We start from the raw sequence: 12,288 nt of genomic DNA, 5'->3' as shown, positions 1-12,288 counted from the left end.
TGTTTTCATTTCGCGATATATTGGCTGGCGCGGACAATCTGTCTCATGCGCGGCACGTTGCAAACGGAGCTAAATGTGGCACGATCGACTGCCTCGCTTATTGGGAGATCGCGAAAGGCACCGCGTGGCTGACGCGTGGGCGCGATTCACATCAAACGACGCAGACCTCCGCTCTTGCAGCGCTTTGTTCCCATACAGACGACGAGCGCTATTCTGGATCCATCTCGTAGCCATCGTCGCCGCAAAGACCGTCTTGCACGGCACTACGCTTTTCCTCTCACGCTTTCCCCATACCTTCCTCCTCTCCTCCGCTTTCCGTCTCATGGTTCAGCTGCACCCTTCTGCTCCGCTTTCCTTCACGCGCTCTCTTCGCTATCACCGTCTTTCATTTTCCGCTTCGCTCCGCGTTCGCTTTCATCCTTTGCCGTGTTCGTTCTCTCGGTTACGAGGAACAACGCCGACACTCGCCGCAGGAAAGAGCGCCTAGGAGCCGCGCTCTAATATTTCACTTTAATGTGGTCTCCAAATGGCAGACCTTGCGGGCATGACATTATCGTGACGTCATGACACGCATCTAAATCTGCTGACGTAGTGCGGCAATGCTGGCTAGGTATGATCAGGTTTCTTATAAGAACAAACAAAGGAAAGTTCTGCGCGTGTTAGTGTTTCTTGCCACTTCTCTCGCGTGTGGCAGCCACAATTATCGCACGAACGAAGCGGACCAGCGATCACGACGTCATGATCGACGCATCCACCTCGTGGCTATACTTGAACTACTGGTTCGAAGAAAGGAGATTAAGCTAGGGCGCTCTGACGGCTTGTCTCTGTATTTTTGTTTTCATTTTTTTTAATCGCTTGGACCTCCATTCACCGAACACACACACACAAAGTCTATATAGAATGCCATGCCAGCGTGTAGTATATGCCGCCGTGCGCGCACACGCGTACCTGGCACTGGGCGGTGGTGGCGTCCTGCTTGCAGTAGTTGACCGGCGCCAGTCCCGGGAGGTAGAAGGCCACCGCCCCCGGTGCCCAGGAGCCCGTCTGCAGCACCAGCAGCACCAACAGCGGCAGCGACGGCTTCCCGGCGGCCTCCGCCATGGGCCACGCCCGCACAGCACTCCGCAGGCCCATCGAGCGTCTTCGGAGAATGTCCTTCTTCTTCTTCTTCTTCTTCCTTCGGGGTCAAGCGCTGCGCGCCGCTCCGGTTCGAGCCCCCTTTGATATCTTCTTCTTCCTCCTCCAGGGAATCCGCGTACGCCGTGGTTCTGAAGTGGATTGTAGTTGTTGTTGGCAAAAACATGGCTCGTACCCACAAGGGGGATTGGCCACACTACATTGCAGTGAATTTGCATTTCTTTTTATTGCGACAGCGTGCTGTTCGCCGTGACGGCCACGCTACAGCACAGGAGGGAGAACTGCACGAGCTACCTCGTCTAAGATTTCGCCCGAATATTTTCCTTAAAAAATTGCTGAGTCCTGAAACATCGCAGTGGATTACGAGAGACGCCGTATAGCTGAGGGCTCCCGAACAATTTTGGCCAACCAAGATTTTCTTTTTACACGCACCTAAATCTAGCGGTGTTCGAACAGCGATATTTCCGAATCGAATGCGAACGTGCGTGAAAAGCGACCTCCCATAACCGAATCTTTTATCACATTTAAAGCAACATAATATATGAAGTTCGCGCGGAGTCCGCTTGGTTAAAAATAATAAGAATAAGAAAAGGAAAGTCGACTGCTTGTACTACTGATGCGCGCATGCCATATATAGTTCACAATTATACAGCCGGGAAACTGAGGAGCTTCTAAATAATGAACAGCCTTCGATTATCTGTGATACCGTGGCAATAACACAAATGAAACGGAACAGCACATGTTACCGCGATGCACGTACGTTGTTATGATCGTGTTCGCTGAATGAGAAAAGTGCGGTGCTCTACGTGCAACATGCTGTACATTCCAGTGAACTTGTTAAAAAAAACGTAGTTTCACGCACTGAAGCACACAAGTAACTGGAACACCAATGCATTTCTCCGCAAAGTTCGGGAATTCATATGTCGAAACTGGCGTCGTCCTGAGAATTCCTTTCAAGTGGATCCGCCTTGAGAAGTACACTGCTAGAATTTGTAAATTGCAATATGGGTCATACGATGATTAGTTAAAATGTTAATTAGTGAATTCTTGTGAATTAGACGACTTCAAATTTCAATTTTTGGTACAAGTAGTGTCCGCCGCTTCGAGTAGACCGGCTCATAAACTAGCATTGAGCTATCTACCACTGGCAACCTTTAAAAATTGTTGGAAGTGTTCGCTGAAACACCCTGTATAGTACCCAAACAATAATCGCCAATACATCTTGCATGCGCCTAATTTCTATAGCGCTGCGCGCTCGAAAATTTCCTGTCAGGAACGCTGATACGGGCATGACGTTAGGTGACGGTTAACATTTGTACAAGCCCTAAAATATGCAAATATCTCTGTGAGCGCACACGAGAGTGCGATTTCATGCCTGTCGCCAATGGTATAATGTCACAATATACTTATATAGTCACTACTATATAAAGTAATGTTTAACAGTCTCGGAAGAGAACAGCAATTTACAATAGGTAGCGAGGCACTGGAAGTGGTAAGGGAATACATCTACTTAGGGCAGGCAGTGACGGTGGAGCCGGATCATGAGACGGAAATACTCAGAAGAATAAGAATGGGCTGGGGTGCGTTTGGCAGGCATTCTCAGATCATGAACAGCAGGTTGCCATTATCCCTCGAGAGAAAAGTGTATAATAGCTGTGTCTTACCAGTACTCACCTACGGGGCAGAAACCTGGAGGCTTACGAAAAGGGTTCTACTCAAATTGAGGACAACGCAACGAGCTATGGAAAGAAGAATGATAGGTGTAACGTTATAGGATAAGAAAAGAGCAGATTGGGTGAGGGAACAAACGCGAGTTAATGACATCTTAGTTGAAATCAAGAAAAAGAAATGGGCATGGGCAGGACATGTAATGAGGAGGGAAGATAACCGATGGTCATTAAGGGTTACGAACTGGATTCCAAGGGAAGGGAAGCTAGCAGGGGGCGGCAGAAAGTTAGGTGGGCGGATGAGATTAAGAAGTTTGCAGGGACGACATGGCCACAATTAGTACATGACCGGGGTTGTTGAAGAAGTATGGGAGAGGCCTTTGCCCTGCAGTGGGCGTAACCAGGCTGATGATGATGATGCTGATGATGCTGATGATGAGTCACTCGTACACAGCGAGACCATGGTGCGTGAGCTGCCTCCATCACCATAGGCCAATTATTGGCCATTTATTCACCGTCGCGAATACGCAGGTGGGCTGGCTCCGACCATCAAGAGTCGAGAGGTTTTCAATGCGAAGCATTCTTCTCAAAATCCAGCCACTTTTTGACAAGCAAGCCTATGCCGCCGTTTTCTTGGGCCGATCCCTGTGATTGTGCCGTCCATAACTTTGTACCGCAGGGCCGACCGGCATGTGCACTGGGGAGATACATGCACTGAGGCCACAGGGTTTGTGACTCTGGGTTTTAGTTCACGTTCAATCTTAATATCTTAATATTACAAACATTCTGTCCTATACCTATTATATATATAACCATATGGCCTACAGTCTATAGACAACCTCTACATAACGCCGTTCGCTGCACAACAGTTACAACAGCTCTCCACAAATCTTGAGTGCTTCGCATTGCGTAGAAGTCAACCACAGTTTGCCATATTCGAAGTGCCAACGGCGTTTGTTGGAACCGCGGCGGCAACGTGCTGCGTCGTGGTCATGGGTCGTGGTCAGTGCCAGCCAGGAAACAACCAGCAACTCGCAGCCCTGAAGCGGACGTATACGACCGGACCAGAGTGGTTTGTACACACACCCTTAACACGCCCCGAGCACAGGAAGAGGCTGGACCAGACCACGGGACAATGAAGACCGTCGGAGTGCGTCACAGGGCACCGGTGGCGTCCGTATAGAGCGGCCGGTGCCGGGTCGTGTCCCGCGTCTGGACGCGCACCAAAAGCCAGGTGTTATAGCGGGACAGTCTTGGGGCTAAGCAACCCTGTGTGTATCCTGTGTCACGTGACGGTGGCTTCCCGTCAGTCTGTACCCAGCCTCCGGCGATAAAGGACGTAACATAATTGGCGACGAGGATCAAAAGTTAGGCCTGATTAGGCGTAGGGCTAGCCGAAATGGCAGCTGCACTGGGCACGATTGGGGAATTCGTTCCGACGGAGGCGCCGTCTTGGCCCTTGTATTTGGAGCGCCTCGAATTTTTCTTTCAAGCAAACGACATCGACGGTAACGAGAAGAAGCGAGCAACGCTCTGCAGCGTTTGCGGCCCAGCAACGTATGCCATCGTGCGTTCCCTTTGTTCTCCGGACGCGCCGTCGGCGGTGGCCTACGATGAGATCGTCAGGCGTCTCTCAAACCACTTCTCACCGCGACCGTCGGTGACAGTTCAGCGTTTCAAGTTTGGCACGCGTCAGCAGCAGCCCGGTGAGTCAATTGCGGACTACATCGCAGAACTGCGACGTCTCTCGGAACATTGTGATTTCGGTGCGTCGCTCGACGACATGTTGCGCGACCGACTGGTGTGTGGGGTGCGAAGCGAGACTCTTCAGCGTCGGTTGCTGGCGGAGCCGGAGCTTACGTTTGCGACAGCTCGGGAGAAAGCCATTGCCATGGAATCTGCGCAGCGACAGATTGAGCAAATTCGCGGCAGTGCCACATCGTCTGAAGTATGCAGCGTGAGCGGGAAGCGTTTCGACCCATGTGTTACGAAGGTCTCGGCGCCGGGGACAGCCAAGGAGGGTACCCAGAAGCAGGCGGGTTCGCCTGGGAGCACAAGTGGATGTTTCCGCTGCAAAGGTGCGCATTCGCCAAGCAGTTGCCCATTCATTAATGTGCAGTGCCACTTCTGCAAGCAACGAGGGCACATAGTAAGAGCATGCAGGAGGAAGGCTACAGCTCGCGCTTCGGCTGAACCGAACTCTCCGAACGGAAAACGGGCCAATGGAGGCCGTCACAAGAATGCTGCGTCGGACGTATACGACGTGTTCGTACTGTCTGGTGAGGAGCCAGCCGTGAGAGTGGAAGTGCGCGTCAACGGAAGTCCCCTAGAGATGGAGGTGGACTCGGGTGCAGTGTGTTCAGTCATCAACAACCGGACTATGCGGAAGCTGCGAATATCGAAAAGGGCGTTGCGCCCAAGTAGCCTTCACCTCCGAGCTTACAATAACAAGGAACTACGAGTGTTGGGTGAATTGACCGTGACGGTGGAATTTAGGGGGCAGGAACATCGCCTGCGATTGGTGGTGGTTAAGGGTGCTAGTATCGGACTTATCGGTCGAGACTGGTTCAAGTCCTTGGGAATAAGTCTGAGTGGCGTTCACAGTGTGTGTGAGCCGAGTAGAACTGGCAGTAAAGGAACAACGGCCTTGCTCAAGAAGTATTCTTCAGTCTTTGAGCCTGGACTTGGGACAAGTAGAGGGCCTCCTGTACACATAGAGGTGAACCCGGCAGCTCCGCCGCGATTTTTGAAGCCACGGCAAGTACCGTTTGCATTGAGACCGAAGGTCGACGAAGCACTGGACAGGTTGGTGAGCCAAGGCATTTTCCAGCCTGTACGGCACTCGAAGTGGGCAACACCGGTCGTTCCAGTTGTCAAAAAAGATGGATCGATAAGGATCTGCGGGGACTACAAGAGCACCGTCAATCGTGTGGTGCAGTGGGAAACGTATCCTCTGCCAACACCAGAGCAGCTGTTTGCCAGGCTGGCAGGTTGCTCGAAGTTTTCAAAGCTAGACCTCGGACAAGCGTATCAACAGAAGACTGTTGATGAAGAAACAGCTGACTTGTTGACGGTGACAACACATCGGGGACTTTTCCGCGTAACCCGTCTTCAATTTGGCGTGGCAGTGGCAGTGGCTATTTTTCAGAGGTACATGGAAGAACTGTTGCATGGAATTGATGGTGTGCTGGTGTTCTTGGATGACATCTTGATCGGTGGAAGGGATGAGGCACAGCATTATGCTCGTTTGCAAGAGGTGCTCAAAAGAATCCACGAAGACGGTTTGCGACTGAAATTTGACAAATGTCAATTTTGTGTTGAGGAAGTGCGTTACTTGGGATTCATCGTGAACTCTGCAGGTGTGCAGCCGACAGAAGACAAGGTGCGTGCTATTCACGAGGCCCCGGAGCCAACATGCAAAAAGGAGCTTCAAGCCTTTTTGGGAGCTCTGAACTTTTACAACAAATTTCTTAAGGGAGCAGCACATACCTTGGAGCCACTGTACCGGCTGTTGGACAAGGGTCGCGAGTGGCGTTGGACGGGAGCAGAGGCAGACGCATTTCGCCAGGCGAAGGATCTGCTTCAATCATCGCATGTTCTTGTGCACTATGATGTCAACAGGCCCCTAGTGCTTGCCTGTGACGCTTCCCCGTATGGACTGGGTGCTGTGTTAAGTCATGTGGGGGAAGATGGTAGCGAGAGACCGGTTGCATATGCATCAAGGACTATGAGCGCGGCAGAACGAAAGTACGCCCAAACAGACCGAGAAGCGCTCGCCATTGGCTTTGGCGTTAAGAAATACCATCAGTTTCTGTATGGGAGGCATTTCAAAATTGTGACGGACCACAAACCCCTCTTAGGACTGTTGCACCATGCCAAGCCTATTCCCCAGGTGCTATCACCACGGATGCTGCGGTGGACCCTCATGTTATCAGCATATGACTATGAAATTGAGTATCGACCAGCAGAGAAGCTTTCCAATGCTGATGCATTCAGTCGTTTACCACTGAGGGCCAGTAAGGTGGAGGAAGAGGAGCAGCGTCTTTGGGAAGTAGGAATGCTAGAAATGGCACCAGAAGTAACGTGGAACTCTAGGAAGGTGGCAAGTTTTACGTCAAGGGACAAGCTGTTGGCTAGAGTCTGCAATTGGGTGCAGCATGGGTGGCCAGAGGGCAAGCTACCGGAAGAGTTTGCAGCATTTGTGATCCGCAAGCATGAACTGTCAGTGTATCAAGGTTGTTTGCTCTGGGGCAGTCGTGTCGTCATTCCAGAGCCAGCTCGACCATATGTCATGGACATTCTTCACACAGCTCATCCAGGAATTATCAAGATGAAGGGGCTCGCCAGAGGAGCCGTGTGGTGGCCAGGAATTGACAGAGACGTGGAGCAGAAGGTGAGGGACTGTGCACGTTGTCAAGAATCCAGGTCTGCGCCAGCAGCTGCAAAAATTCACCCTTGGGAATTCACCAAGCGTCCTTGGACAAGACTACATATCGATTTTGCTGGGCCATTCCAAGGCAACGTCTTCCTCATTGTGGTGGACTCTCACTCGAAGTGGTTGGAAGTGTGCCGAATGACTTCCATGTCGGCAGCTGCAGTTTGTGCGAAGCTTCGTTTTTTGTTTGCTACCCATGGCATTCCAGAGACTGTCGTTTCGGATAATGGAACCGCATTTTGTTCGGAGGAATTCAGAGACTTCATGTGCCGAAATCAAATCCGACATGTGACCGTTGCCCCATATCACCCTTCTTCAAATGGTCAAGCAGAGCGGATGGTGCGCGAAACCAAAGAAGTACTCAAGCGCATGGTTGGAGGCAATATCGACACACGTCTGGCTAGGTTTTTAATGACCCAGCATATCCTGCCTCATGCTACAACAGGCAAAAGCCCAGCCGAATTGCTAATGGGCAGAAAACTTTCAACTGTGTTAGAGCGTCTGCATCCTGACCTGCAGTCCACTGTGCAGCAGAAACAGGAGCAGGTGATGCAGCGCCGTAACCAGGCAGTGCGACTGTTTGAAGTGGGGGATCGAGTGTTTGTGCGCAACTATCTCTATGGGCCCAAGTGGTTGCCGGGCATTGTGGATTCTGTCACTGGACCAGTGTCGTACTTGGTCGTCACCAAGGATGGACGTCGGTGGAGACGGCATGTTGACCAACTCAGAAGTCGTTCTGCCAGCTACGCATTGGACACTGGAATGTGCGAGGAGGAGGAATCGTTGGTTGCTTTCCCGGCAGGGTGTTCCGAAAGCGGCATTCCTTCAAGCCCAGAGTACCCTGGAAGACGGAGCCCAAGAGAAGTACGAGAGGAGGCTGCACCACCCAGTACCAAACCTGTTTCCTGTGGTGAGGACAGTGAAGTCAGCGCATCCCGGGACCAGAGAGAAATACGAGAAGAGGCTGCAACACCCAGTGCCGAACCTGTTTCCTGTGGTGAGGACAGTGAAGTGAGCGCACCCCTTCACGTCCAGCGACCACAGCGCCAACGCAACCGTCCTGCGTATCTGAAGGACTACGTGACGTAGGGGGGAGGAGTGTTATAGCGGGACAGTCTTGGGGCTAAGCAACCCTGTGTGTATCCTGTGTCACGTGACGGTGGCTTCCCGTCAGTCTGTACCCAGCCTCCGGCAATAAAGGACGTAACACCAGGCGCGCACTCTAGACCGACCGTGGCCTGATAAAGTCTCGGGTAGATCTCAGGCAGTGGCAGACCTCCGAAGGATGTGCAAACTCTCTTACACTGTAAGCTTTGCCGTATTTGATGTGGCCACATTATAGAAAGGCAAACGGTGGGCATTTCCATCCAGCGGCCGTACATGTACGGCTCGCATGCATCTGCATGTTTTCTTTTTTTTCTTCAGCGACTACCTTTCTCTGGCTCCTTCGCCCCTTTTCCTGCAGGCGGTGGCCGGCGACGTACAAGGTGCACGCGTGCTCTTGTGCAACCGAGTGTGACCTTCTCGACTTCGTGAAATTCCGCCATTATGTTTAATTCCGTGATAATGGTGGCATCTTGAGCCAATCACAGAGGCAGCACGCAGCCTTCTGGGCGAATCACAGCTGGCGCAAGCTGGCGAATTTGACGATGCCCAGAACGGCAGCCCGAGCTGCGGGACGCCGTTCGTTGTCGAACGCACACAGCTCTGATCGCGGGGGAGGCATATGCGCGTCTTAAAGGCTACATGCCGTAGCGCTGTGTCGCGTTTCTGCGCCTATCCGGGCCACGTTCATTGCGCCTATTCTTGAGATGCGCCAAAATGGGTGATACACGTGTCAATTCCATATCGGGGGCGAGCTCCACCACTGGAAAAGCCGTCGTCGGCGTGACGTGGCATGAGGGATCACGTGGACACAGCGGCTTCGTCGGCTGCTTCGGAAGCGCCGAAGCAAGCTGAAAACGAAAGTTAAAAGTTCCACCTGCGCTGCGATTCTGATGGAGTGGGGAGGTTTTCCCGCTTCGGGTGCCTGCTTGACAACACTTGAAAACACTATAAAAGGTATTGGCTGCCTTTGGAGGCGTCCAACATGGTAGGCTACGTGACGAGCATGACTCGGTACCCCAGTGCCGGACGTACGCAACGGAGTCCGGTGTCAGCCTTACTCGTACCCGCAGGACAAGAAGCTGCGTGAAACTGGGATTCCGAAACTTCCGAAACCGATAAGGAGCCATCGGCTACTCGGTAAGTATAGCAAGCACTTCCGCGAGGAAGGTTTCTTCTGCGGTGTCGAGGCTTCGATGTTCAGTGAATAGCAGAAAGCGCGCACTGAGACGCTCGCCTGCGCGCGCTGACCGGCTAATGTCAGGCAGCGTTGATCTATGAATTTGTTGACGCTAGATACTGGCAAGCTCACTGCAACGGAAAGGTAACGGTATAAGCACATTAAGAAAAAGGCATGACATATGCTCATGCTCGTCTTAGCACGGAACAATGAATGTACTAGATTATAGCAAAAGAAGCAGCGGGAAACTGCTCGCAGGGAAGACCGATATAAACATACAGCGCGGTGCAACTTGAGGAATAATGATAGTGAATATTGAATTCATGTTGAACTGAAAAAAAAAGAAATATTGAACCACCGCAACGGGACATTTTTCAACAACTCTGATATAGCGTCCACGCAACAGTGGTTGCTTTTGTACTGTCAAATGCTCATATGCTACGGCCTAAAGCTCACGGCACGGTGCGAAAACACGCTCGCCGCGAAAACGAAACATTGTGCGCGGACATGCATGCAGGCGCGCATAGGTCGCTGCGAACCCGTGCGATCGCTGCATTGAGGCCTCATTCTCTTATGTTCCATTCGGTTATACAGACGGCCCACTATAAGAACGTATTTCACATAGTTTGCTCTCGGCGTTTGCCTACATTTCACGCTAGAAACCGGTTCGGGGGACTTCATCGACGCGTCCGCGCGCAGTGGGCATTCACTGTGCATATTCGGTAAAGAGATAGCGTCTGAAAACCATGCTGTGATTTCTGTTCGCCCAAGATTATTTTCACAGTAAAAAAACTTCTGTCGTTTCGAGAGTGTAGTATAGTGTCGCCCCCTGTCAGATCTATGTGTCATCGCACATGTATGTTTTGTAGCTGTTTAGCTAGATGGCGCACCCCCTTCTGTCATGTGACGAACATTGGACCAATTGGGAGGTGTCATCTGGCGTGTGAACCCTTTATTAGCAATAAACAGCCGCCGGTCGGCGGAGTCTTCGTTCCGGTTTTAAACGGGAGCAGTTCGCTCCGCGTCTCCTTTACTGCGCCGGCGTTAGCCGGGCGTTCGCTGGTCGGGGCCCCCCGCTTGCCTGCCGCTGCCGACACAACAGAGAGTACTTACGGAAATCTCCAGGAGGGCTCCCGCGTGGAGTCCTTACTGAGTGCCGACAGCCAAACCTACGAGGAGCGCACCGCGTTATCCTCCATATTGCGCAAGCGAGGCGGCGTTGCGACAGATGGCGACTCCGTTAAGTTCTCGCTGCCAATACTCGCAAACCTATTTGCGACTACTTTCATTGTTGCTATATATGGGAATCAGCGGCCGCATATTCTGCGGCACCATAGTTTTGTTGACAAAACAATTAAATGGTCATTTTCTTTTAAATTGCACTTAATCGTCGCTTCCTGGTTCGACCGGGGCGATCGCAACAGCGTTGGGCCCATCGGATGTAGCCGAGCAGCAATGATCATGCAGTGACGTACGCAACAGCGAAAGAGCGTTGCTGTATGCTGTACAGGACTCTACAAAGCATCCGCATCCAAAGTGTACAGTGTAGATAAAGGGTGAGCGGTACAAATTGCGTATATACTTCTAGCAGACCACAGTGCAAACGGGACGCTGTTCAGCGTCGCATGCCTGCTCGTGGGGACGCAATTACGCGAAAAATTATTTCGATCCACTTCGCTATCGTATTCACGAGCACGGCGCACTAACGTTCTGGCGATTGGGTCATCGGTCCAACTGCGTGCGAGTTCTATTTCCTTTCATGGACACGTGGCCAACGTGGCGCCCTTTGAGGCCATCATCATCATCATCGTCGCTGCGTCGATTTTCTTTTCTCTGCCAAAGCTGGGCCGCAGACGTCGTTTAAGCTAACCCGAACACCGAACGTCACCTCTGTAGCAAACACGTACTACCCCAGTCTCGTGGAACGCTAGCCTTAGCGGAAACGGTACGTGCGTCCTTGTAACGGGATACCATGGACAAAAAGGCGAAGAAGAAGGAGGCGGCCCCCTCCGACGAAGGCCTGGTGGACCCGCTGGAGACGCTACGAGCCGAGTGCCGCGCCAGAGACAAGTGTGCCGCCTACAGCCAGAAGCTGGACGAGTGCAACGCACGCGTCCGCAGTCGCTCAGAGACGCTGGAGACGTGCACCGAGGAACTGTTCGATTTCCTGCACTGCGTCGACCATTGTGCCTCCAGGGATGTCTTCAAGCACCTCAAGTAGCCTTCGAAGTGTCTCGGTCGCTGCGTGCACGTTTCGTGGACGCCTACCGTACGGTATGAAGACGACTCGAGGAATTGGAGATCTTCCACGTGTTGCGACTCGCGCCCGGATTGCATGTGACGGAAGCAACAAGACGCAGCGTTGCGAAGAGCAATAAAGCCACACCCCTCCCGAAACGCACAGGGGGAAGAGAAAATAACATTTAACGTGTCAATTCATTTGCCGGTGAATCACTAGTGCGCGTTGCTTACCGTGCTCCTGCTGCGCCTTTTGTCGTTGACAGCGCTACTGTCGATCGGCAGTGAAGCGCTCCGGTGTGTCGACCTGCCCGACACAAGAAGTCCTAGATCGGTATGCTGTCACTGGCATGTAGTTCACTGAACATGTAAATTTTAAAGCGTTTAGCGCTTCAAGCAATTTGTACCGGAGAGGTGTAGCGGAAAGATGCGCGCTGAAAAAAAAAAATCGATTAAAGGGGCCCTGAACAACTTTTAATTGAAGTGGAGAAAGCCATTTGAAGTGAAAATAGGCTATTTCAGGAATA

The 12,288-nt window shown here is 52.0% G+C and overlaps 1 protein-coding gene and 1 pseudogene across 1 annotated transcript in view; one reads left to right on the top strand and one right to left on the bottom strand.

Annotated features, from left to right (window-relative positions):
* The window catches only part of LOC139054774 (transmembrane 9 superfamily member 2-like), an 87,037-nt gene extending 85,833 nt beyond the window's left edge, over nucleotides 1–1,204 (bottom strand). Inside the window, exon 1 of the mRNA XM_070532373.1 lies at nucleotides 949–1,204. Within this exon, the coding sequence (XP_070388474.1) occupies nucleotides 949–1,134 (186 nt within the window). The 5' untranslated portion in view covers nucleotides 1,135–1,204. The remainder of the gene's footprint in view (nucleotides 1–948) is intronic.
* Nucleotides 1,205–11,242: 10,038 nt separating this feature from the next.
* On the top strand, nucleotides 11,243–11,943 carry LOC139054777 (cytochrome b-c1 complex subunit 6, mitochondrial pseudogene; annotated as a pseudogene).
* The last annotated feature ends 345 nt before the right edge of the window (nucleotides 11,944–12,288 follow it).

Source organism: Dermacentor albipictus, chromosome 1, assembly GCF_038994185.2.
Source record: "Dermacentor albipictus isolate Rhodes 1998 colony chromosome 1, USDA_Dalb.pri_finalv2, whole genome shotgun sequence".
Lineage (NCBI taxonomy): Eukaryota > Metazoa > Arthropoda > Arachnida > Ixodida > Ixodidae > Dermacentor > Dermacentor albipictus.
This window is presented reverse-complemented; position numbering and strand designations above follow the sequence as displayed.